Here is a 26,676-nt window from a genome sequence, read left to right as displayed (position 1 = left end):
GCGGGGCTCGCGGGCCGGCTGCTTCCGGCCGGGCTCGGCGTGAGGAGGAGCGCGGAGCGAGCGGCTAAGATGGCGGCGGCGGCGGTGTTGGAGTTCCAGCGCGCCCAGTCCCTGCTCTCCACCGACCGCGAGGCCTCCATCGGGATCCTGCACTCCATCGGTGAGCGGCCCGCGCCCCCCGGCCCGCCCGCCGGGCCGCAGCGCGGGGGGAGCCGCCCGGGCCCCGCGCCTGCTGATTCACGCCGGGCCCGCGGGGGGAGGGGCCGCTCTGCCGGGCCGGGCCGCTTCCGTCGCGTGCACGTGGGGGGGCATCGCTGCGGCCCGGGGGTCTCGGCGGGAGGGGCGGAGCCGGGACGAGCCCCCGGCGGGTTCTCGCTGCCCCGTGGCACCCGGATGACTCGTGGCTCCTGCCGGGGGGGGGCCGGTGTCGCTGCCCCCCGGCTCTGGCGGGGCGCGGTGGTTTTGTGCCTTTCAGATCTGTCCCCTCCTTTGCCCCCTGGGGTCCGTGAATAGCCCCGCAGTGGGCTCGGGGCAGCGCGCGCAACCGCTGAACTGGACACCTCGGTTCTGGCGGATTCTGTTTCGTTTCGGGAATCCTCCGTGTTTTATTTCTGCTTCCTTCCTGGAGAGGTCATCTCCGTCTGCAAGGGCTGCACCCACAGCTGCCAGGGGGACTGTCTTAAGGATTTAGCAGTGTTGGGGACGAGCCCAAAGCAGAACATGGAACAGTGGTCTAGTTCCATCAGGGGACAGCCATGTTTAATTTAGGGGTGGTAACTGGTGAGCATGATGCCCTTGCCAGTTAACTGCGGACAGGCAGTTGCGCCAGGCCAGAGGAGCCCTGGCTAGGATGTGCTGGGCAGCAGGACTCCATGGCTATGAGGGAATGCTGCAGTGGTGGGCCAGGTGGGGAGAAAACAGTTAGCTTAGTTAAAACAGTTAATTGGATACACACTCTCACTTATCCAGTTCACTGTTTTAGCATTCCTAATTTAATTTGGGTCCCCAGAATGTATCTGTAATATAGATGATAGGGATGTACAATCCTAATTGGTTAACAGGTGAAACATTGGTTAACCATCTAACAGATTAAAGGGAGGCCCTAGAGCAGCCCGGGTCTATGGTGGTTCTGAAGGGAGCTGCTCCAGCCCCCACTGGTTAACTGGTTAAACATTCATATCCCTAGTAGATGATGGGATGGGAAGAGAAGACGCTATAGAAGCGAACAGCTGTAGTAATCTGGATCCTTTGTAATAGGTGACTTATTTCTGAGGGTATGCTTTGAAAAATTGCTGATGTTATGTGTTTGGGAGTTAAATGTCCCCTTGGCTACTGTATAGTCTCAAAATAGGTCTTTCAGATGGCTATTGTGTAGGTGCTGAACTATGTATTTAAAAAGACCGTGTGATATGAAATATATGAGAAAAATATGTCCGGCTGCTGCCTGAGGTGAAAATGAGGTGCACATTGTAGGGTGTCCTGAGAAGCTTGTTTATCTTGTGAGGTTAACTAGAGATGTGACACACTAGTTAACCTAGTTAGACCCAGTCTGTCAAACATACCTGTGTCTTTGTGTCAGGCTGGTCCTCATCAAAAGTAACAGGGAAAAGATACCACACAGAGTCACATCTCTCAGCTCATAATCTATAGTAGACTTTTTTAAGGCAGTGGGTATTTTTTTTTTTTTTTTTTTTTTTTTTTTTTTTTTTACTATAAATAGACCTTCCTTACTGCGGAGAAAAACATTATTTTGCTTATGATACTTCACATAGTAAGTTACTGGGACATAAGTTGTCCCATCAAGTGTGAACTATGAACTTTTGAATACTAATCAGACCTGTAGTAGTGGACAACTGAGGAAGGAATCCCAGCTCTGTAGTTTCAGTCAGTAAATCTCTTCACACTTCTATTCTGTTGCTTCATCGGTAAGATGGGAATACTTGCTTGTTTCACAGTTATTGGACATTTTTATTATTTACAAAGCACCAAGTAGTAGCAAAATCTGTGGAAAACTTTGAGGAGAATCAGCTCTGACTTTTGAGAGCCTGTAATGCGTGTGCAGTATCTTACATGCAAGCAAACAAAGATTAATTTCACAGTGTCTCATAATCTAGCATTACTTTTGTTGTCAAGCTTTGGCCAAGCGTTTAAGCATGGCGCACAATAGCAGTAAAAACAACAGTAGGGGTGCGTGGGGTTTTTTTATTTTATTTTTTATCCAGCTTGCAGATTCTTCGCTTGAGATGTCACTATTTAGAAGATATAATTTATTAGATTCCACCTTATGGGGCAACAATTGTTTTAGATCAGTCTTTCTTGAACAGCTGGAAGGGTCTTAGTTACACACTTAGTGAATCTGAAATCTGACCTGTTTTTAGGGCACGAGAAATTTTGGCAGCTGAATGCAACTATTTTAAAGTTTATATAAATAACTGTTTTTAAGTTTTAAATATTCCAGCCAGATTGACTCCACTGTTACATGACACACTAGTTCATTTCAGTTTTTCGCTTCTTCCCAGAAGCTTTTGTGTAGATTCTGTGTTTTGATTGAAATGGTATTGTTCCACTTTCTTCTAGTGAAGCGAGATGTCCAGGAAAATGATGAGGAGGCCGTGCAAGTTAAAGAGCAGAGCATCCTGGAACTGGGGTCACTTCTTGCTAAGACTGGACAGGCGGAAGGTAAGCCCTAGTTCTGACTAATTGGAATTCTTATAACATACATGTACACACAAGTTCGGGAGTCTGTAGGGAGATGCAAACATAAGAGTAGAGATCAGGTGAAGAAAACTACATGTGATCTTTGGAGTCTTCTGAGATTCTGAAACTCTTTTCCTGTTTTGAAGTAGATTGAAATTATTGCAAATCAATTAATGTTATACTCCTCCTCTCCCCTAGCTCTCCCTTCATACTGGGCATTTTAACCTTTTTTTAAAGAGAAAATTACACCTAGTCCACACTGAGTTTAACTTTGAAATGTTGGTTCGAATCAGAAAACAAAACTTTTCAGTGAAGAAAATGTTGAAATGGGACACCAACAATTGAAATTGTTTTCCAAAGCTTTTGAATTGAGAGAGTGATTTGACAAATAATATAAAGAGAATTTCCATACCCACAAAAGGAAAACTTATTTAGAATTGTATCTGAAAGGAGAGGAATGGGTGAAGCATTTCTAATCAGTGATTGTTTGGTTCAGTTATAGTCCCATCTTTACTTTCCCTGGGAAGTTCTAAGATAGCATGCTTGTCATGGTTAGATCTGCAGTCGCTTGTTCAAGAATAATTACCTTGCATTTTTTGAGTCCAAAAGGATTTTACAAATGGATATAGCAACTTCAGACAAACATCTCTCCATCAGGGTAGATTGATTTAAATCAACTTACTAAAGAAGCTCAGACTGACTGTGCTTAGCGCCCACTCAGCCTGGAGTAAGCCCCGTTGGACTCCCTGGCACGTCTGTGTTTGGAATGGGGCTCCCTTGGAAAAGCTGAGTTATGCTGATATAAATTAGAGAACAGATTTGTGGCATCCCCATTAGTCTGCGGCCATGAGTTTCCAAAATAAGGGCCATATATTCTATAATAAGAAATTGACACTCAGTGGCAACTAGCAACTCGAGCTCTTACTGCAGCTTTCTGAATTGTAGACTTGAGTGAGAGATTCGAAACCTACTGAACTCATTAAACAAGCCATACGGATTAGCAAAGCTACATGGGTTTTTCTAGCAACATCCAACGCCATAAACATTTTGGGAATTCACTTGTCAAATCACACTTGTGCTGACAGGCAGAGAGAAGAATGATGATTGCAAAGTGAATTAGTTACACTGGTAACCAGTTGATTCACTCAGCCATAGCCACAGATTCATTCATATCACGTTCTTCCAATAAGCAGTTTTCCTTGTGATACGTAAGAACGGCCAGAGTGGGTCAGACCTCAGGTCCATCTAGCCCAGTGTCCTGTCTGCCGACAGTGACCAATGCCAGGTGTCCCAGAGGGAGTGAACAGAACAGGGAACCATCCAGTGATTCCTCTCCTGTCATCCATTTCCAGAGAAACACAGGCTAGGGACACCTTTCCTGCCCATCCTGGCTAATAGCCATTGATGGACCTAACCTCCATGAATTTATCTAGTTATTTTGGTTTTTTTAATTCTGTTAAAGTCCTGTTCTTCACAACATCCTCTAGCAAGGAGTTCCACAGGTTCACTGTGCACTGCGTGAAGAAAAGCTTTTTGTTTGTTTTAAACCTGCTACCTATTAGTTTCATTTGGTGACCCCTAGTTCTTGTGTTACGGGAACAAGTAAATAACTGCTGTTTTATTTTTGTAACTGGGCCCTGTATCATCTTGTCCTGCTTACACTTGGCACATTTTCCTTTTTTACTCAGGGAATGAATTTCTTCAAAATATTCCTAGGTAGGTTCTCTCTTGCGCCCAGAAGCAAGGGCAGGTTTTCCATTACAGAAGTGCGGGGGGAGAATATAGAACGTTCTGTGTGCTGAAAATCTTCCCTTTTCCTTTCCAGTGCATCCCACAGTTCCTTTCTATGCTGCCTTCATCCTTTCCTGTCGACTGTCTAAGACCATGTCTTAACTGACTCCTGTCATGCTTGGCTCAGGTCCACCACTACATAAGCACAAAACAAAAACAATCTGGTTCAGCTCGTGTCTGTCTTTGCACATGTTACGACTTAGTCTGCTGACAGTCAGGAACGGAAAGCCCAGAGTTTTCGAGAGGGACGAGTTAGTAGTTAGACCGGACCGACTAGAGCCATTAAGTCATTGGGAGGAGTATTGAATTGTATGTGTAACGTGGTTGTGATGACATTAAAAGTGCTGAGGGATTTCAGTAATAAGTGATCCAATTTTCAGTTTTAGGTCTGTTATTCCCTGCTTCCATAAATACAAGGGCTGTCAAGCGATTCATCATACGATTAATCGTGTACACCTCCCCTTTGAAATTCCGTCGCAGCGTTTCTATGGAGCAGCTCTGCGTGGAGCCTGGGATCAGCTAGAGTCCCTAGCTGACCCTGGGCTCCATGCAACGCTGCCCCTTTAAAACGCTGCCTTTGGCGTTTCAAAGGGGCAGCTGCTGTGGAGACTGGAGTCAGCTAGGGACTGCGCAGCTAATCCTGGGTTCTGCGCAGCAGCGGAACCTGGGGTCAACAGGGGGCTCCCAGCTTAACCTGGGGTCAGCAGGGGGCTCCCAGCTTAACCTGGGGTCAGCTGGAGACTGCTGACTCCAGGTTCCGTTGCCACGCAAAGCCCAGGGTCAGCTGGGGAGTCTGCACAGCATTTCCCCAGAACCCGGGATCAGCTGGGGAGTCCCTGGTTGACCCCAGGTGCCACGCAGCACTTCCCCGGAACCTGGGGTCAGCTGATGAGTCCCCAGCTGACTCTGGGCTCCACTGCCCCTTTGAAACATGTGGAGGCGGTGTTTCTAAGGGGCGGCTGCCACACAGCTGATCTCTGGCTCAGCTGTGAGGTAGCTGCTCCTTTGAAATGCCACCTCTGCACATTTCAAATGGGCAGTGGAGCCCGGGGTCAGCTGGGGACTCCCCAGCTGATCCTGGGCTCCATGTTGCACATCCCCTTTGAAGTGCCGCAGTGACACTTCAAAGGGGCAGCGCAGCATTAATGTTAATCGTGGACTGGTAATTGCAGGTGTTAACGTATATCAATTGACAGCCCTAATAAATACGTTTGTATTTTGGCTTTGGCATTTATATGTTGGTACTAAATTAGTTATGTCTGAATATTCTGGACACTTTGCTACATCCTGATGAACACAGTTTGTGGAAGAATTGATTGCTTCCCGCATTGCCCTAAATGAAGAGAAACTGCTTCTTTCTGAACTGGTGGCTGAAAACAACATCCACGCCAAATTAGTACCCTCCTTTTAAAAATATAGCCGAGTTGGATGTAGAGAAATTGAATAAACTGTTCTAGGAGCTGCTGATTCATAAAAGTTTGAACAGGAAACTTTACAAACAACGCAATGCACTTTGGGTAACCTCTGAGGCTGGCTGTTGAATGAATTACCACCAAAGCAATTGGTGCTTGATAGAAAGTCAGGATTTTATGTACCAGATGCCCACTAGTGAGAACCGTAAACCTACTTACAGCAAGGATGGCTTGAATTTATAATCCTGCAGCCACAAGTGAGTAAAGTGTATGGATTTGTCTTGCTCCGAGTGACTCAGCATTCCAGGTCTCCTTTAGAATCAGTTCTCTAGTGACACACAACGTGATGAATTACCAGGTAGGGGTAGGACTATTTCAATCAGGTTCAATATTCTGACCGTTTAATTTGAAAATCCTGTTGCTTGCTTGGAATGTTGGCCCATTAGCGTTCTGCACCTAGATTTGAGTTGGTCCTGACCAGCAGGGGATGCTGCAGAGACATTGTGCCTAGGAGATGAAATTGATGGCTTTCGAAGGGGTGGGGGCTTAAGACAAGAAATGACTAGCTAACTTAGTCACGTGGGACAAATCGGAGCATGCATGGTCATGTCTGGGTGGAAATGGGACTTGCTCAATGTGTTCAGCAGGAAAACATTGATGTTAGAGGATTTATTATTCTGCAACTGGCAAACATCTCATTTGTTGTGGCCTTGGGAGAAAAGGCCATTGTTAACTTGTTGCTGTCATGATGGGTTGTATTCAGTGCTGTGTGTGTCAGTCAGTCAGTCACACGGTACGCAGTACCGGCACCTCCAGTCAGAGCTCAACAACTTTCCCCTGGAGTAGCGGCACCTTTTTTTTTTTAAAAGCACTGGCTGTATTCATTGGGAGACAAGCCATTGAAGAGAAGTCGTTGTCTTTTCCCTATAACGCCAAGCACTTTCACCTCTTTTGGGTAGTTTATACAGGACTTTGCAGTGGGATGAGTATTTTAAGAAGGAATGCTGCCAGATTCATGGTCTGTTAAAGCTACAGTCTCTTGTTACATCCCCTGCTGGCCTGCGAAGTAGAAATAGCAAAGGCTAGGACACACATGACAATTCCTGGTCATTGCAGATTGAAATTTAAAAGAAATTTGGTCAGTAAAAACTCCTAAATTGGAAGGATTCCAAAGACTTTGTGCATAAAAACTCACATCTTGAGCAAAGTGATCTCAGGCAGGGTGAGATTATGACATTAACAGCTGCTTGCCATGCTCCCCATGTAAATCCTAGCAGTGCATTGTGATGCTCAGCTATTATTACAAAGATAGAGAAAACAAACTCTGTGCTGATCTTGAAGGACACATCAGATTAATAGGTTTCATTCATGCTACAATGAGCTCTTTCCTGTAGGGATGTGACTGGCTAGTCGACTATCCGATAAGCAAAAGCTTATCGGATAGTCGACAGGCTAGTTGACTAGTCGCTTTCCCCCTTTGCTGCCTCGATCAGAAAGAGGCTCCTTCAAAGCAGCAGCGCCGTGTGGAGCCCAGGGTCAGCGGGAAGTCCCCAGCTGACTCTGGGCTCCAATGCAACACTGCCGCTTTGAAACGCCGCGGGGAGCGCAGGGCCAGCAAGGGACTGCTTGAGTCCCTCACTGGCCCCATGGTCCCCACAGTGCTGTCGCCTTTGCAGTGCAGCTATGCTTGCAAGAAGTGCCCTTATTGACTAATCAAACAGTCGATGCAAATTGCAATCACTTCCCTGTGCATAGAAACGGTGACACAGCACTAAAATTCAAATAGGATAGACTTCAATATGCTAACTTGTGATGTGATTATTGACTAAGGGTTTAAAAATGAAGAGATGTTAATTCCTCCAAAAGTCTGAGGAAGCAACCTGCCCATTCTTATAGAGCTGGGAGAATATTTATGCAATAAAGCAAAGTAGATATTTGTTCCTGACCATTTCTGGTTTTGCCTTGTTCAGTTTAAAGTAAGAATTAAGACTCGTAAAGGGATTATCAGGTGTCTTAAGCAAATTTTCAATAGCACAATAATTGCATAGTCAAGAGCTGTGCTCTTTTTGTACAGTCTTTCGGTGAGAGTCTCAGGGGGTAGCCATGTTACTTGATAACTTTAAAAAGGAGTAGTCCTGTGGCACCTTGGAGACTAACAAATATATAGTATCATGAGCTTAGATAGGATGATCTGAGACTGTAGTGGCTACTGCTATAGCAAACTAGGCACACTCAACTTGCCAAATAGCCACATGTAGCTAGTGGCTAGCACATTGGACGCCACAGTTCTAGATCATCCCATCTGAGGAAGAGGGTCGTGCCCACGAAAGCTCATGATGCTCTATGTATTTTTGTTAGTCTCCAAGGTGCCACAGAACTATTCTGTGAGATTGTGTAAGCCAAGCAGAATGCGGTGTGGTCAACATTTGGATGCTTGAGTTGAGATTGCACAGGAAATAAGGACCCCTTCCTTGAGTGGTAAGCCAGTGCTTTTGCATTCTACTAGGGGTGTTGTCGCCTCTTCCTTTCTTAAACAGCTGTGGTGTTCTGTGCTCACTGAATACTCTTCCTGCCCGGTCTATCCCAGCAAAGGGTTAAATCACCTGTATTATATGACCCACATCTTTTAGGCTTACTACACCAAGCTGAGATGCGCTGGGTAAGTGTAAATTAAGATACAAACTAATTAGCGGTGCAGAAAATCAGTTTACTGAAAAATTAAATCTAAAATAATGCACATGATGGAAAACGCTTGGAAAATGTCACGTTTAACTATTCTTCCTGTCAAGAATGTATATTCTATTGTGAATTTGACCCGTCTCTTGTGAAGGTGGGTACGTTAAAATAGTAAACAAAAGCAAAGATTTCACTTCCATTTTATACTCCATTGCCCCTCTTACCAAAAATCTGTAAGAACTTTTCAGATGTTAAGAGCCTTAAAACACACCTGAGAAGTATTGTTATATGCTTTTATAAATAGGCAAACTGTCCCATAATCCGTGAGCATCAGAGCCACTAATAGAACCCAGAAATCTTGGCTTCCAGTTTCAACTACTGTACGCGCTTCCTTCGGAGTCATTTACCACTGACTTATAGGAAATACTGCTTCAAGAATTTAGCATAATAAATATTGCTGTGTGTACACCCGAGTACCCAGATTGCATTGTAACATTACTGTTGTGTCTTGTATTTTGAATCCAACTGTTTGCCCTGAATGCAGAACTTGGAGGACTTCTGAAGTATGTTCGACCCTTCTTGAATTCCATCAGCAAAGCAAAGGCAGCCCGTTTAGTCCGCTCTCTCCTCGATCTGTTCCTCGATATGGAGGCAGCAACAGGACAGGAGGTGAGACTCTTCCAATTAAAAAAGCTCATTGCTCAAATGCTCACTGCACCGCAGCCTGATCTGTACAGTGGAGAATCATTTGTAATGTCTCTCAGCATGCTCATTGTATCATGCATCTGATCATATTCCAGTAGTACCACAGTGGCTACTCTAATTCACACATCATCATGTAACCTGAAAGCACTGACTTGAGCTGGAACCCTTGCCATGCTGGAATGGAGTAGGTTCTTAGCTTGGACTATCTGAGAATCATGCTGCTTGCTCTTAAATGTGCAGTTCCAGTATTTTGTGGAGGGTGCTCAGGGTGCTGTGGGGGGGCGATATGCCTGCTCTGAGGAGCTCAGTCCATAGGCTTAGAAGGCGCAGTATGTCACAGCACATGACGTGGGTGGAGATTGCCTTAAGACTGGAATCCAAAACTTGGGGTGTTAGAGTTCTAAAAAGGTGGGTGGGGCTTGGTGCGTGTTTCAGCAAGTGATCTCAAAGCCCCATTCAGGCAAGCGCTGCTCCATACTCCATTGAGGCCTGGCAACGTGGCCACAATGGCAGAGCAAGGGGTGGAGCCAGGGGTCCTGTATGTCTTTCGCTCTAATCGATGGATGACTCCCTGGAACACAGAAAATTAACTAGTAATGTAGTTTTCATCTTTCACCTGAGGAGATTGCCTCAGCCAAATCGCACCAGTAGGAAAGGGTGCACAACTAAGCCGTTGGTTAAGTTTCATCCCATTTGCCTTGACTCCCTAGGTTGGGTTCTTTGGGCTAAGTAGCTGATTCAGGCTGGCTGGGGAGAGGGTGCCACCAGTTTGAGAAGCCCCAAGCTAGGTGAAAGCTGACTGGATAGTCCCCAGGGTGGGGCCGGCATGGGCTGGAGAGGAAGTGAGGTTGAGGGGGGCTTGTACGGAAAGGCCTCCTATGAGTGTGGATAGCAGAGGAATAAGCCCGGAAAGGAGGCACGCTGAGAGGCAGATGTCTGCTCACTGATTAAGCCAGTGCAGCACTGCCATCCGAATGTAGCTGTTTCCACAAGCATTTGTTGTTTGCTGGCCTGCCCGTGTGTATTGTGCCAAATGGTGGTTGACCAGATGAGCCCACTTCCAATTTAACAGTGGAAGAGAACGGATCTTCCAAAGGGGCAGGAGAAAATGGAGGGACTTTTCAGAGTTCCCTTTCTGAAAGGGTTTGCGACTGTTTATCTTTAGTTTGCGATCCCAACAGGTGGCGTATTCCGGCAAGATGAGCAGCATCTCTGAGTAAGGCCTGGGGAGGCATCACCCACTTCAGTCAACATACCCAGCTCCCAACTAGGGATGTGAAGGACTAGTCAATTATCCAACAAGCCAGTGCTTATTGGATAGTCGACATGTTAGTTGACTAGTCGCTTCCCTCCCCTTGCTTCCTCAGGCAGCAAGGGTGGGTACTGCAGGGGGTACTTCAAAGTGGCAGCGCTGCTTGAAGCCTGGAGCCTGACCCTGGGCTCCGTGTGGCGCTGCCACTTTGAAACACCCCATGCAGCCCAGGACCAGCTGGGGTGTCCCCAGGCTGCATACGGCGTTTCAAAGCGGCAGCGCCGCATGGAGCCTGGGATCAGTGGGGGAGTCCCCAGCTCATCCTGGGCTCCACATGGCGCTTTCGCCTTTGAAGTGTAGCAAGAGGCCTGGAGCTGTTGCTACATTTCAAAGGCGGAATCGCCCTATCGACTAGTCAGTTGATCAATTTCCAACATCCTGACTCCTGACAACTCCGACAGTGCTTTTTGTTGGGGGCGGGGGGGGGGAGAGTCAAGCACGCTTGTGTTCGTGTCTGACTCAGCAAACCCAGAGGTCCAGGGGCTGCGAACTGCTGTGGCTAGAAGAGCCAGGGCAGATTACTCACTGCTGGGAGGCAAACCGCAGCAGTTTAGCCAAGTGTTTCTTCTCAGATCTACTAGATGCCTGTGGCAACTTGTTAGACACTTGGCGCCAGTATGTCATAGAATCCTAGAGCTGGAGGAGACCTCAGGAGTCCTCAAGTCCTGCCCCTGGCCACGGCAGGACCAGTCCCAACTAAATAAACCCAGCCAGGGCTTTGTCAAGCCGGGATTTATCCACCTAGGGATGGAGACTCCACCCCCTCCCTAGGGAGCCCAGCCCAGCGCTTCCCACCCCCAGCATAAACTAGGGATGTTAGATAGTGATTCATTTAATAATTGTGTAATCACATCAACACTTAGTGGTTCCACGGTTATTGGGTAGTCCCCAGGGGTGGGGCCAGCAGCCAGTGTGATCCCGGCCCCACTCCCGGGGAGCCCCCTGCTGCCTCTGATGCATTGTTCCAGGAAAGTGAACTACTGCCTTATACTGGCTCTGCACGAACTTCCCTACTCGAGCTGAAGTGAGGGCCAACTGTTACTGCGCTTGCGGAAGGTTCCAGGCGTGCAGTGTGGCTGTGCTCTGTTCGGCAGCTGCTGTCTCTAGGGATGTAATAGTGTAGTCGATTAACCGATAAGCAAAAGTGTATCGGTTAATGCTGTAGACTAGATGCATTCCTCCTCGCCATTGGAGAAGGGCAGTTGGAATTGCAACTCGCAAGGGATATGAAGGATAACGCTTGGAAGGGGGGTAAGTGATCAGGAATAGTCAGCATGGATTCACAAAGGACAAGTGGTGCCTGACCAATCTGATTAGCTTCTATGATGAGGTAACTGGCTCTGTGGATTGAGAAAGTCAGTGGATGTAACATACCTTGACTTGAGCAAGGCTTTTGATACAGTCTCACACAGTATACAAGTTAAGGGAGTATGGATTGGATAAATGGACTATAAGATGGATAGAAAGCTGACTAGACTGTCGGACCCAATGGGTAGTGATCAACGGCTCGATGTCAGGTTGGTGGTTGGTTTCTAGCCGAGTGCCCCAAGGTTTGGTTCTAGGGCCGGTTTTGTTCAACATCCTTATTAATGACCTGGATGAGGGGCTGGATTGCACCCTCAGCAAGTTTGCAGATGACACTAAGCTAGTGGGAGAGGTAGACATGCTGGAGGGCAGGGATAGAGTCCAGAGTGACCTGGACAGATTAGAGGATTGGGCCATAAGAAACCTGATGAGGTTCAACAAGGACAAGTGCAGAGTCCTGCCCTTGGGACAGAAGAATCCCAAGCATTGTTACAGGCTGGGGACCGAATGGCTAAGTATCAGTTCAGCAGAAAAGGACCTGGGGATTCCAGTGGATGCAAAGCTGGGTACGAGTCAGTGTGTTCTTGTAGCCAAGAAGGCTAATGGCATATTAGGCTGCATCAAGAGGAACATTGCCAGCAGATCCAGAGATGTGATTATTCCTCTTTAGTCCGTTCTGGTGAGGCCACATCTGGAGTATTGTGTCCTGTTCTGGGCCCCCAATTACAGGAAGGATGTGGATGCATTGGAGAGGGCCCAGCGGAGGGCAGCTAAAATGATGAGGGGGCTGGAGCACAGGACCTATGAGGAGAGGCTGAGGGAGTTGGGTCTATTTAGTCTGCAGAAGAGAAGAGTTCGGGGGGATTTGAGAGCAGCCTTCAACTTCCTGAAGGGAGGTTCCAAAGAGGCTGGAGAGAGGCTGTTCTCAGTGGTGGCAGGTGGCAGAACAAGGAGCAATGGGCTCAAGTTGTGGTGGGAGAGGTCCAGGTTGGATATTAGGAAAAACTATTTCACTAGGAGGGTGGTGAAGCACTGGAATGGGTTCCCTAGGGAAGTAGTGGAGTCTCCATCCCCAGAGGGGTTTAAGTCTCGGCTTGACAAAGCCCTGGCCGGGTTGACTTAATTGGGGTTGGTCCTGCCTTGGGCAGAGGGCTGGACTTTATGGCCTTCTGAGGTCTCTTCCAGCTCTTTGATTCTATGAAATCTCGATTCTGCTGCCAGCACCTCAGCAGACTGACAGACAGAATGTCACAGCGCCTCTGTGACTGACAATGTCACCTCTCTGCCTCCGTGTCCTTTCTCTGAGGTCGGGATGTTGAAAGGGTTGTTGATGAAGTACTCTTGGGTGGCAGGAGCTGTCCACGTGCGGCGAATTCTGAGGTATTCTACTAAGTACTGCAGAGATCACTTCAGAACTACCGAAGCCCGGCCACCTTGATGGATTTTGGCAAATGCATTGCTGCTGCAGAGCTAATTGTCAGGGGATTTGGCGGGGCAGGTGCATTGTCTAGTTGAAGTTCTGGCTGTGATACTTTATCCTCCTCTGGTCTTGGGTAACTCGAGTATAACTAAGGGATTGAAAAACCACTACAGGCCAGAGGCCCATATCATTTGGGGAACTATCAGCAGTGGCCTGTTGTGATGCCTTAGAGAGAAACCCAGTGACCCAAATCCCAACTGTTCCAAAAGGCCGGAGTTGCTGATCTTGGCTACTGCTCAGAGGCTGCATCATTTGTCACTAGTTTCATCTGTGTGTGATTGAACTGGGCTGTTGGAAGAGAGAACTTGCTTCCTCACGTGAGAGCGCCTCCTGGCTGCTCAGGTGGCTTCTGCCCTTCTTTAGTCTCCATTTGTAATTGATTCTTGCCCCTGTATACCTCCCAGGCCTCTATCTGCTGCTGATCATAGCTGTCTCCAGCAGTGGGTATGACCATATTGTCAGTTTCACAGCTGCTCTTGAATTGCAGGACTGAAATTGCCCAGAGTAGTCTTGATTTCATGCTACGGTTCCTTGAGAGAAATAGCCAGGGCCATGTTCACACCTGCGGATTTCTTCATAACCATGAGATCTAGATGCTGTTTTCTGCTGTTGGGGAGTTCACTGGCTCTCAGACAGGATGACACTGTGCTGTTTGTGCCCTCAAATGCTGTTTTCATCAGTATAAGTAGAGTGTAAATCAAAGGGTCACCCCTCAGCGGTGGGCTTGCCTGTGGGAACAAGTGCATCGTGCTCTCGAGGAGAGGCGCCCTTATCGCAGCAGTGAGGATGACCCGTTTTGGTTCTGACACTACTAGAGCCTTTCGTTAGAGGTTTTAAATCCACATAATACACAGGAACCGTGATGGCTGCTCACGAGACACTTAGTGATTAATATTAAAGTAGCTTGTTCTAAACAGCCCTTTCATCTCCCTTCTCGTCACGTTCCCATGCGGTTCTAACCGCCGACTGAAACACACGCCTTCTGCTTGGGTCCCACGAGCCCTCGTTTTACAGGCGCCACATGGCCTTAGGTGGGACGTGCAGTGAGCTGTACCTCATGCAGGGCTGCTTTATGTGTACGATCTGAGGGCAGTGTTGGCTTGAACGTGTAGCCGGAGATCGTGTGTCGGAGCTGCCTATGCTGTGAAATGCTCTGCCTCGGAGGCCACTGACTTAAACCCGCACCTCATGGTCTATGACAGATAACTGATATTTGCCCAGGCTAAATGAATCTTGTACAGTAAAACTCACCTTATTGGCCTAAATGGTGCTGAGAGTCGGTACTAACGTCTTCCCATTTTTGTTTTGGTCTCTGCTGCGTATAGAACGGTAATTGAGTTGTTTGAGTTGAACCCTCTTCTCCCATTCTGTCACAGGGAGAAGGTGTTAAAATGTCCTTTTGTTTCCCTAAGGTCGACCTGTGCTTAGAGTGTATTGAATGGGCCAAATCGGAGAAGAGGACTTTCCTACGCCAGGCCCTAGAGGTATGATGTCTGGTTGATGTAATGGTGTAACCGTTTAAATGGTCACCAGAATGGTGATCCGCTGGCTCCCGGCCCTGCTCCCTGGGAGTGGGGCTGGAAGCCAGGAGCCGGCTGCCATCCCATGCTGCTGGCTCTGAATGGGTTCATCTACCCAGCACCCTTACCCTGAAATAAAGCATTCTAGCAAAACGTCCCTTCTCCCTCGTGCAATGAGGTTTGCAGGGCTATTGGAATAGCAGGCCTGTTACATTGCGATATAACGGGCTGGTTCTTAAGATGCAGAATAGCTATTTCAGGATACTGGAGGTCTCCCGAAATAGCTCCGCAGTGTAGACCAGGGCTACTCAACACGCGGCCCATTTGTTTGGGTTCACGTGGGGTGCAACACGTGGCCTGGGGGTAGAATCCACTGGGAACACGCCCCACAGCGGCGAAGCATCTCCTTGGCGGGGTGAGCACTGAGAGATGCAAGTGGATGGGCTGGCGGGAACAGACAGGTATGGGGGCCGGTGTTTCTAGCCCCCAGGGAGGAGGTGCCGGGAGTGCTGGGGCATTGTGGGAAGTGCTGGCTGCTTAGCCTTGTGGGCGGAGCCTGAGAGGTGCTGAGTGGCTCTCACTGGCCACGTTTGGGTCCGGTGCTGTGGCTTGAGGCTTAATCTTTGTATTCATGCCCATCAGTGTGAAGGAAGCTGTTTGCATATATTTGCATATATATTTGCATGTATATACCACCGCACTTAAGTTCCGGCCCTCGGCATGTGCTGTGAGTATCACTGTGGGCCTCAGGACTTCCAAAGTTAAGTAGCCCTGGAGTAGACGTAGCCTATCAGAGGCAGCAGCGCAGGGTGGCAGCTGGCCCCTGGGCACGCACTGGTCCCTGGGCAGCCAGCTACCACCCTACATCCAGGCCCTGCACTATAAAGCTTGTACTGCAGAACCCCCAGCGTGGAACCCGCAAAGATTGTTTCCAGCAGTTACATGATTGTCTAATGAACCCCTTTTTAACACCCCCAGGCTGGATCTTCCACTGGACTCCTTGCTGTGTGGCCCAGAGCTGCACAAGCGACCAGGCAGCAGGATTATTCTAAGTTTTGTTGCCCTTTGTGGGGCGGCTTGGTCAGAGACTTGCCTTGGGGGAGGGTTTTCTGCCCGTTGCATTTAGATCCAGCCGTTTCCAAGCAGTGTTTGGACCGAGTGCAAACTAATGAGAACAGCAAGTTTCATTTTGCAAAATCCTGCTGCTTCCTCTGGTTCCTCAGCAATTTTTTTCTCTTCTCCAGGCTAGGCTGGTGTCTTTGTACTTCGATACAAAGAGGTACCAAGAAGCGCTGCAGCTCGGTAAGTCGCCACAAGGTGGCAGTAGTTCCCTGCTTCCAAAATAAACCTGAGGCTTACGCAGGGAAAGAAGTTGTATTATGTACAAGGACGTTTTGACGTGTTTAGTAGGGACCCAAATACTCTGCTCTCAGTGCTGTATCAAATTTGCCATCTGAACTAGTCTTCTGTCTGTACTGCAAACTACTCTAGTTCTTTCATATCCGTGTTTGAGCCAAGACTGCTGTACTCTTCATTCAAACTGTTATGCAACCCCCCCCCCCCCCCCAAACCACAGAATGTGGACACGAACCCCCGGATCAGTGGTTCTCAACCCAGGGGCCCCACGCGGCCCAATTAGCACAAAGAGCTGCAGCTCTGCTCAGCTGTATGTAAAGACCTGCCAGGTTCTCAGCCGCCTGGCATGGAGGGGTCTGGGTATGCGGCCCACGATGTGTAATGAGTCGAGAACCGCTGCCCTGTATCTTGGAGGACTCAAGCCATGTCTCAAAAGCAGGATGGTTCAGGGGATGGGCCTGTTGTCCACGCTGATCTTGATTTGCTCCTGCTGCCCAAATGAAGAGTTACAGATGCTGCTGTTCATGTCTCTTGCCAGGATCTCAGCTCTTGCGGGAGTTGAAAAAGATGGATGACAAGGCTCTGCTGGTTGAAGTGCAGCTGTTAGAAAGCAAGACGTACCACGCCCTGAGCAATCTGCCAAAAGCACGAGCAGCTTTAACCTCAGCACGAACTACAGCCAATGCAATCTACTGCCCACCCAAACTGCAGGCAGCCCTGGACATGCAGTCAGGTAAAGCTGTCCCAGCCCTAAGCCTCCCATGCTGCAACTGAGGCCCTTACGCAATGGGCTTAACTTGCACACAATCTACTAGCTCGGGGCCCCTTAAGCTCTAGTGTCTTTCTCCTCAGTCGGGGGTTTCTCACTTGTGTGCGGCCTCCAACTGATTGTTCTTGGGTCAGCAGCCCCCGCCCCAGTGTAGATGGTGCTTGGTCCTGCCGTGAGGGCAGGGGACTGGACTCGATGCCCTCCTACTAGTCTGTGAATAGAAGGGGCGGTCCAGCGGCAGTAAGCTGTGATATGGCTCCTCTGTCCACACTATCACTGTGTTCCAGTTGGAGGTGCTCAGAATGGATCTAGGTAACTATTCCTCAACGCTCTGCTGTACACTTGGCACGTGGAGCGGGAGACTCCTGCTTTCTTAAACCACTGGCACTGCTGCGATGTTTGTGTGAGCAGTGACCCCGCGTACACGTTGAACCTGGTCATTTGACTTTTAAAACTAAATTGGGAGTTCTTTCTTTGCTCGTAAGCTTCCTGGCTGCAATTAGATCCTATTTTCAGGCTTTCCGCTGCAGCTGTAGGGTCTAGAAAGTCCTTGAATGAAAGTGTAGATTGTCACATGCTCGTAGGACTGCAGGAGCCAGAACTTTAAGAACGCCCCAGAATATCCCGGGCTTCAGAATGTCTCGCAAGTTGGCAGCAGTGAAAGGACTAGCTCTGCAGCTAGGGGGAAGAGCAAAGGATCGCTTGTTGCAGCTGCAGCTTTCCCTGTTTCAGTGGGTGGGAAATTGATGAAACAGGTTGCTCACAATCTCTGACCAGGCGAAACTCATTAAGCAAACATTGGTAATCATGAGCTTGGGAAGCTGCCTGGGACCTGCCAGTCCTGCGGTCCCATAACGTGTCTCCTTTGGAGAGGCTGGTACTGTAGACGTTCTCTAAGCAGACGGAGGAGGCGCAACACACGTTTCTGCATTTCACTGCTTGTTTTATCTTGCTGGAGCCACAACTTTTGTGTGGGGTTTCTGGGTTTGTTGCCTAGTTGTTTGCTCTACTTGGAAGAGAATTGGGGTTTATAGGACTTCAGGGAGAAGTGAGCTTCAAGGAAAAGGCTTCCTTGCAGTCGAGTGCCACAGGCAGTGTTAACAACCACTTGATCTGCCTCCAAAACTAAGTTTGACTTCTGCCTGTTTCCCCCCTCGACAGGTATTATCCATGCCGCAGAAGAAAAGGACTGGAAAACAGCCTACTCCTATTTTTATGAGGCGTTTGAGGGATACGATTCAATCGACAGCCCCAAAGCCATCACTGCTTTGAAATACATGTTGCTGTGCAAAATCATGCTCAACACGTAGGTGGCAGGAAGAATAATTCCATTTAGACGGGACAGGGCGGGTCTATCCAGATCTCTTAACCAACTGCAGAACCGAAGCAGCCACGTTCAGCCAGCATGCTTTAAACAATTTATTCATTGTGGCTGCTGCTTTAAGATTTGAGCCTCAGTAATCTCGTAAGTGCTCCGGGGATGCTCAGCATTCTTCTTAGGAACTTTGTCCAAGACATTTAAATTTTATAATAGAGAATTTGAGTGAGATGATCTTCCTAAATACTTGAGGGCATGTGAGCCAGGAATTGTGTGGCTCCGATGGAGGAGGTCGCTGTGAAGCACAGAGACTTGAGTGACTGTTCTTTCCCTTCCCTCTCTCTGCAGCCCGGAGGACGTGCAGGCATTGGTGAGCGGGAAGCTCGCTTTGCGGTATGCAGGAAGGCAGGTATGGAAATCTCTCCCTTTTCCTCCCTTGCGTCTCCCGGATAAAACAAGCTGATCACGGGACAGAATTATGTTGATACTTGAAACTTGTTACCTAGTCTGTTTGCAAGCACACAAGTAGTAACATTTCAGATTAACATCCCATAGCGCTTATGACTGGCCAGTGGGGCCGACAGCCACCACGTGGGCGGGGGGCGGGGATGAGGGTGGTTGGACTGCAGTGCACCCCCCCAAAATCCCTCCGAGCTGCAGTAGTTCAAAGGGGCTGAGGCTCCCTACGGGGCAGTGTGCTGCTGCCTCTCCCCTCCCCCCGCCTCCCATCGGCAGGCTTGGGGTTGGCTCAACATTGGAAAAGTCCATACAACTCCATTGATTTTTGATGGGAAGACACAGATTTACCTCAGCGGAGTCTCCAGGCCTTTGTTAGTTTAGTTAGCTCCGTGTTTCTCGTCCTGGCTTTCCCCACTGGCTTGGGCTGCTGCTAACTTCCATTGCAGGATCAGGCCTCGAGGGTACTCGGCTCATGGACATAGCTGCTTGGAGGCTGGGGCCTAGCGTAGGTGTGGGAATCGTGTAACGTTGGCTTGGCTTGGCTCGCTTTGAAAACCCCTCTTCACATGGAGATAGCTGAGCAGGTCTTGAGAGAATCCGTGTCGGGGAGCCTAGCATCTTAGGCAAACAGGGCTGTTTCTGGAAACCGCTTGCAATTTCAAAGCAAGTGATCTCCGTGCTCTGGCTTAGACTTAGCACAACGAACCCCTCTGTGCTACATGAGGGTGATCTTGCAATAACAAACCAGCTCGTTTTAATGAGGTGTTGGCTGAACATGGGCCGAAGCCAGGAAGTAGTAAAGAGTGATTCAGCCTTCACTGTTGATGCCTTCTGTGGCCTGGATTGTGCAGATTTTCTAGTTCATTTTCCCCGTCTGTGAAAGGCAACTAAAGCATGGGGGGTTATGAGGGCTAGCTAATAAAAGGATTGTGGTAAGGATTAAGATGGAGTACCTTCCAGGGAGGATGGAGGAGTGAATGGATGACGTGTCATGTGTCTTCCATATTGCTAAATAAGCCCTAGTCTTCAGAAATCACTTCCTTGCCTCAGAGGGGTGTTATCTCCGTTCAGTGATGGGGAAATGAATTGCCCAAGGTCACACTCTTAGCTAGCAGAAGATGTGAGAACACAGTCCCGTGACTCCACCTCCCAACCACTGCCCTAACCACTAGACCACACGGTGACTCCCGACATGCAAGCTTGACAGAAAATGTAGCCTCTTGCTGCTGTTGCAGACATGACAGAGCTTCAGTCTTTTTTAGCATGAAGCTGTTCTGATACTGGCAACTGCTGGGTTTTCCCTCCTTCTGCGGTCAGCTGCTGATCTTGTTCTGTGTGTCTGGAAGGAAACTGAGCCGAGGCTTGGTTGCAAAGGGCCTACTAAGAACTTTTTCTATGTCCCGTGCGGCATCACGCTTTTTTCAGACGCCGAATACTAACACCTGCTCCGTTTTTCTCTGCAGACAGAAGCCCTCAAGTGTGTGGCACAAGCCAGTAAGAATCGCTCGCTGGCAGACTTTGAGAAGGTGAGTGACCAGGGTGAGGCCAGATGGGGGAGGCACGGTGTGAAAAGCTGGACGTTCGGTGCTCATGGTGGAGCCAAGCAAGAGCAGGCAGACTCTTCCTGTGGTATTTGCTTGAGTTTTGACTTCCTTTGGACCGTATCCACTCTCCTAAACGGTCTGGTTCTTCCAGCCCATGTTTTGTGGGACAGAAATTGAAGCTGAAGTGTTTGCTTTAAATTGTATAGTTGATTGGAGCATTTGTGCGGTTCTGGCTCAATACCACATCATTTACATAACAACATGAATTTTGAAGCCTGAATACTCTGACCAAGCCATTTGCTCTTTACATGAAAAGGGCGGAAGTTTGGAAACACTTGAACTTTGCGTTCTGTGGAACTGACCTGCAGAAGTGCAGAGCTCACGGTGGAGCAGAGCAGCCGGTTCCTGTGCGGAGGGATAGAGCAGTTGGCCTGTGCTCCCTTCTGCAGCGGAGAGAGGCACATCCTAACCTGGCCATTGTTACTCAGCAGCTGGGCGTGGAGCAGCAAGCCACTAAGTGATGGAAGTGTTTGGATGAGAACTTGTGTTCCCAGGCGATGAAGCTGACACCTGCAGACTCAAGTCACTAGTCCTCCAAAAAGAGCTCTTCCTTTTCCTGAGGGAATTCTGTGCCCCAAAAATTCTGTGCACAGTACTTTAAAATGGCAATAATTTTGCATATTCTGTGTCCAAATAACACAATATTATCACACAATTTTCAATCATTTTGGTAACTTACTTTAATACTTAGCAAATACGCGTGTAACAACCCCGACAGCAAAGAGTCAGGGAACTTTTTTTGACAAACAGATTGAGTCTCCCCTAGCTGCTCCAGATGCCCTGGCAGGATATTCCCCCTGCCCACTGACTGCGATGGATACATGAATAATTTTTTCTCCATGGAGAAAGTAACATAAGAACGGCCGTACTGGGTCAGAAAGTAAAATCTGCAGAGCGCATGAATTCTGCACTTGCGCAGTGGTGCAGAAGTCCCCCAGGAGTGAATTCTGGGGCAAGTACCCTCCTCATTCCTGCATTCAGTATTGCTCTCCCGTAAGCCTGGAGAAGTGCACTGGCGCTCGAAATGCTTTCCCATCTGGGTACTTCCATTGCTTTTTTAAAAAGCAGACTTCCTGGACTGAAGCCTTTCTAAAGATTCTCCGGGAAGGAAACCAAAGCGGTGGAGAGGAGCAGGAAGCTCCCCTCTTACAGCGAGCTGCTGGGCCACTTGGTTATAGCGAATGTGACGAGAAATACTCGCCCGCAAGGTGCTCGGTGATCCTGGGGCTGAGGTGCCATGCGCAGGCCTTGGCTAAGGGAATGGGTGAGAGCAGCTAACAAGGCTGCAGGCTGCCCTGAGAGGTGTTGGACTTGGCCCAGCCAGGTTGATCTCAAGCCTTATGACTTGTCCCCAACCTGTCTCCTGCAGGCGCTGACAGATTATAAGGTGGAGCTCAGGGACGACCCCATCATCAACACTCATTTGGCTAAACTCTATGATAACTTACTGGAACAGAACCTGATCCGAGTCATCGAACCCTTTTCCAGAGTACAGGTAAGTGCGTCTCCTCCCTTCGTCCTGGCTCTTCGTCTCTTCGCTGCGTGGCGCAAGCGGCGCTGATGGGGCTCTTCCTCCCTGGGATGGGTTGGGCTGGCGCCGGAGCCCGTAAGCATCCTCTGCAGCTCGAAATGGCCGGCTGTTCAAGGCTCCGGCTCTGTGCTGTTGCCATTCCCCTCGGGAGGGGCGTGTGCACCTTGCCCGGCGCCACGGTTCCATCAGGATGGACTGGCTGGGGCAGGGAGCTGGCGACTCGGCCGTTCGGCTCGTGCACCCCGAGTTGGAATCGGGACCGTGGCCTGAGCGCTGACTGAGAGGAGGCAAAGGCGCCACCTGGGGCAGGAGTGGAGTGTGGACCCAGGCGTGGTAGTTCTGTTGTAAAGGCAAGGCTGAAGCCTGCCTCCCCGTGTCTGTGTTGCTCTTTCTCTCCCTTTGCAGATGGAGCACATATCCAGCCTCATCAAGCTCTCCAAGGTAAGGCCCTGGCTCGACCCGCGCAGGGTGGGGACGCACAGGGGGTCACGCAGTCACCAGGAAATAACTCGGCGCATCAAGCTCCAGGTGCGGCAGGAGCAGCAGCGGAGCAGGGTCCTCTGGTGGGCAGCCCCCGAGGGGAGCACTCGCTTCGTCCCATCTTCCTTTGCTCCTGGGGCCCCGTCGGCTCAGCCCTGCGGCCAGGCCACGCAGCCTGCCCTTCAGACTGTCTTCCCTGGCTCTCCCTCCCCAACCCAGGCCCGCGTGGGGCACCTTTGGCCCCAGCCAGGGACTGGGCTGCCAGGCCCTGCAGCTGCTTGGCTGCAAGAGGCCTCTTAGGGCCTTCTCTGCCCCCCGGGGGGCAGGGTTCCTGCGAGATGCAGTGTACGTGTCCCTCCCCACAAACCCTTCCACTGGCCGACCTCCACATCCGAAGGGTCCGCAGGCGCCTCCTGTAGGTGATCCCTCGCTGAATCCAGCTTAGCCCTTCGGAATCCCGGCGGGCAGCCCAGGGCACAGTGCCCGTGAACCAGCTGGGCTGCCGCCGCCTAGAAGGCGCCTGGGCTGGAAAAGCTCTTAGCGACAGTGGCCGAGCCAGTTTCCCTTGGCTGGCGTTTCACAGGGGTGAGCGGCCCCGGGGCTGTCCAGAGGCCCACTGGCCTCCTCCTGCCGTGCGCAAAGGGGACAGCTGGGTCGAGTCTTAGTGAAAATGCTCCTCGTGCTCCCAGGTCACAGAGCTGGCAGGTGGGGGAGGAGGGGGAGAATCTTACAGCCCCGAGTTGGCTCCCACCGTACAACCCCCTTCCGAATGGGCGCTGTCTAACTCTGCCCTTGGCCGCGAGCGCCCACGGGGAGCAGAGATCCCTGCCGCCTCCGTGGGAGTTCCAGCCACATGGCAGTGAGCGGAACCGAGGGCTGGCTCCCAGAGGCCGGGCTGGCTGGGGCAGGCCATCGGGCTGGCGTGCGATGGAGCTTGGTCAAGTAGGTGATTGAGTCAAGCAGGCATGCCCCACCCTGCAACTCCTGCAGGCCCCAAGTGAAGGCTGCACGCTCTCGTGAAACGGGAAGGCAGCAGGTCCCGTGGGAACTCCACCGGGTACAAGGAGGTTCCGGTCGCACTGCTGCCATCGTGCCTTGCCTGAAGCGCCCTGTAATATCCAGGCTGGTCTGTCCGTGAGAGCTGGCTGCACAGACGTTGCTCGGGAGCGCGCCTCTGTCGGGCCGGGGCTGTGGGTGAAACCTTTGCTCTGCATGTAGCTTCAAGAGGTGGTTCCAATTTCAGGCCGACGTGGAAAGGAAACTCTCACAGATGATCCTGGACAAGAAATTTCATGGTGAGTCTCTGCCCCCCCCCTTGGCTGCACCGTCTCCTGCTCCTTTCTAGGGCTCTCTGAGCGCGGTCCCTCCGTCTCGGCGATGCTGGCAGGCTCGGAAAGCGAAGAGGCGCGCGGGGAGAAAGCAAAGAGGCGCGCGGGGAGAAAACGGGTTATGGCTGGATCCTGGCGGGCCCATGCACCTGCTGCGGTGGGAGCTCTGGCTGTTCAGTCTCCCTGATCTTGTGACACCGTGGGAGAGCGTCCGCTGGCGCACAACATGCTCAGGGTGGCGGCTTCCGCTCGCAAGCAGAGCTCCTGGCAGCGAGCTGAGGGTCGTGCTTTCCGGCGGCCGTATGGCGGAGGGAGGGGAGCGCCCGCGCAGTCAGAAATCCTCTTTGGTTCTTCGACAGTTCATGAGACCCCAGTCCCTGTCTGTACCCCAGCAGTGTCCCCCTCCCTTATCTCCCTGTGTGTGCAGCAGGGAACAGAGGGGGCCCAGGGCCCTAGAGGCGACTGTACTTCCGCCGCTGGAGTGCAGCTGTGTCCGCCTTTCCACAGTGCCCCACCCAGAGAACCAGGCCTCCTGCCTTACTGGGCAGAAGGACCCTGGGCTAGGCCAGTGGGGTAGCCGTGCTGGCTAGAGAGCGGTGGAAGCCGACTACAGAAGGGATCGGAAATACCTCCATTGGTGAAGGGATGAAGAAGATGAGCGGTAGAGATCCCCTTGGCTGCTGGGCCCGTCCGAGCCTCCAGCCCCTGGTGCCGGTGGCTGGCGAGCCCCCAAAGTGAGATCTCTGCAGGCTGCTCTTGCGTGAAGCCAGTTTCCAAAGTGCTCCCTTCAGGTTCCCTGTGCCACATCCCCATGACTGATGGGAGCAGGTTGGAAAGAGCGTGCTGGCCGGGCCTGGGCAGTCCAGAGGCAGAGCTGAGACCCCCCTGTTCTCATGCAGTGCTGGGTAACCAGAGCTTTGTGTTCGTAGGGATCCTCGACCAGGGGGAGGGCGTCCTGATTATCTTTGACGAACCGCCCGTAGACAAAACGTACGAAGCTGCCCTGGAGACTATTCAGAACATGAGTAAAGTCGTGGACTCTCTCTACAACAAAGCCAAGAAGCTAACATAGGTGAGTGTGTGTTGGGCCAGAGAACACAACTGCTGGGGTTCCCTTCCCGGGGCTCCGTGCCCGGGTACGGCATGTGCCTACGTGTCTGGCTTCCTTCCCCTTGACTGACACAGGCTCTTTCCTTTGCAGAGTTGGCGCTGGGAGCTGTCCTGGGAAGTGTGTGTGTGACAGGAGAGTGAAACCTTTGGGAAAATGCTAGCAGACTTTTTTCTTTGTTCTACTTTTCGCTCGGAAAGTTTTTAAACGTCCTCATCCAGTGCATCTTGTATTCCATACGATGCGTGTTCCAGTTTCCATGTAACGTTTCCTGGCCAAACTTTGTATTGGGGGCGGGGGGCATTGTTTAAAAGAGGGATTCTGAATAAAAGGAAGAAGGCTTACACTACCTAAACGTGCTTTCCACTTCCTGAGGCAGGGGCAAGGTTTGCTCATCAATAGCAACCTGGCTGCTAAGGAAACTTTCTTCCCTCTCCTCCAAAATCCGAGACTTACTGACTGTATAAAAGCCAAGTTTTATTCCATTTGTACTGACCCAAACACCTCTTCCATACAGACGGCTGGTTTATGTTTAAATCTTACTAAGACTTTTAATCCCCCCAAAGCAACTCCAGATGGACTCCTAGAAGCCCACACAGGAGCCCGTTCAGAATTGCTGCTGTGCTAAGTCAGCTCAGTGTAGAAGTAACAGCTGCAACTGACTAGATCGTTAGGCCATTTCTAACCAAGGGAACAGTGCAGGTTTCCCCGGAGGCCTGTCTCGCATGCTATTGTTTAAATGTGTTGACCCTCCCTGTCCCCCGCCCCCGCATTGCTAGGAGGAACACGAGCCGGTGTCTCCCTGTGAGAGCCAAACATCCAAGCGGGAAGGCAGTCTCCTAGCATAGGCGCTGGTCCGATGTCCTCACTCACCTCTGCTCTAGAGTCGGTTTCCTTTAACACCTGATGCAAGACAAACCGGCCCCTGTGAAAGGAGCTTGCGAGGCACTTGCTAGGTAGAGGAGGTGGAGCACTGTGTTTTCCAACATGTTTCATTTTATGGTGCGTCTCCTGGCAAGGTTTTAATGCCATTTGGGCAGTGTAAGCGTCTGCATCTGTCGTGCTGATCTTTATTTTCCTTTCCCCGTCTCCCTTTCTCTTTCCCCCTCCACGTTTTCTTACTAAATTTATATTTTGTAAAAGGGTTCTGTTTTATCAAGAGATTTTGCCTTCACTAAATCTTAGACTGGCTGATTTTTTTTCTGCTTTCTGTCCATGTTTTAACTTTCTCTGATATTTTTTTTAAACTCTCCATCTCATTGAGTCAGTCACTGTTTGGGTTTTTGGCACCATCAATATCAAATGTACAAACGGTTCTTGCTAACCAACACCAGGTATATCTGATGTTCAGATGAGTTCCAATAAAGTAATTTTTTTTTCAAAACCTGTCTCCTGTCTTCGGCTGATTAGGCAAAGAACATGGGTATTGGGTGTTTCTTTTGGCCAATGGGGAGTACAGCCTACAAAGCAAGCTGCATTGCCTTCCGAAGTGCACGACATTAGGTGACAGGAGACTGTTACTTTCTAAACACACCACCCAGGTCTGCAAAGCAGAATTCCTTTCTCTACCTGGAATTATCAACCATGATTTTTTTAATCTTCCGGGAAAGTACTCCAGCACCTCGCAGGTTTAAAGAAACTGAGTCGAACTTTGGAAAGCATCAGGCTGTGGTTCCAAGGGTTCTTTGAAGACCAGACATGATCTCTCTGATCTCATGTGATCTGCATAATGCAGCACGGATTTACAGGTGAAATACTTGCATCAAGCCCATCCCATCTGGTTGAACTAGAGCATTTCTTTTAGGAAGAGACATGCAGTCTTGAT

The 26,676-nt window shown here is 50.0% G+C and overlaps 1 protein-coding gene across 1 annotated transcript; it reads left to right on the top strand.

Annotated features, from left to right (window-relative positions):
* PSMD11 (proteasome 26S subunit, non-ATPase 11) lies at positions 1 to 26,235 on the top strand. The gene is made up of 14 exons (XM_075911722.2): positions 1 to 160; positions 2,578 to 2,679; positions 9,121 to 9,245; positions 14,791 to 14,862; positions 16,143 to 16,200; positions 16,793 to 16,987; positions 18,185 to 18,329; positions 18,690 to 18,750; positions 20,264 to 20,326; positions 21,774 to 21,899; positions 22,341 to 22,376; positions 23,659 to 23,710; positions 24,673 to 24,815; positions 24,945 to 26,235. Exons 1-13 carry the CDS (start codon positions 70 to 72, stop codon positions 24,813 to 24,815), a joined length of 1,269 nt encoding a protein of 422 aa, XP_075767837.1. The 5' UTR covers positions 1 to 69; the 3' UTR covers positions 24,945 to 26,235.
* The last annotated feature ends 441 nt before the right edge of the window (positions 26,236 to 26,676 follow it).

The sequence above is a fragment of the Pelodiscus sinensis genome, chromosome 29 (genome assembly GCF_052426305.1).
Source record: "Pelodiscus sinensis isolate ZL-2025 chromosome 29, ASM5242630v1, whole genome shotgun sequence".
Lineage (NCBI taxonomy): Eukaryota > Metazoa > Chordata > Testudines > Trionychidae > Pelodiscus > Pelodiscus sinensis.
The sequence above is the reverse complement of the archived record's forward strand: the minus strand, read 5'-3'. Positions and strand labels throughout refer to the sequence as shown.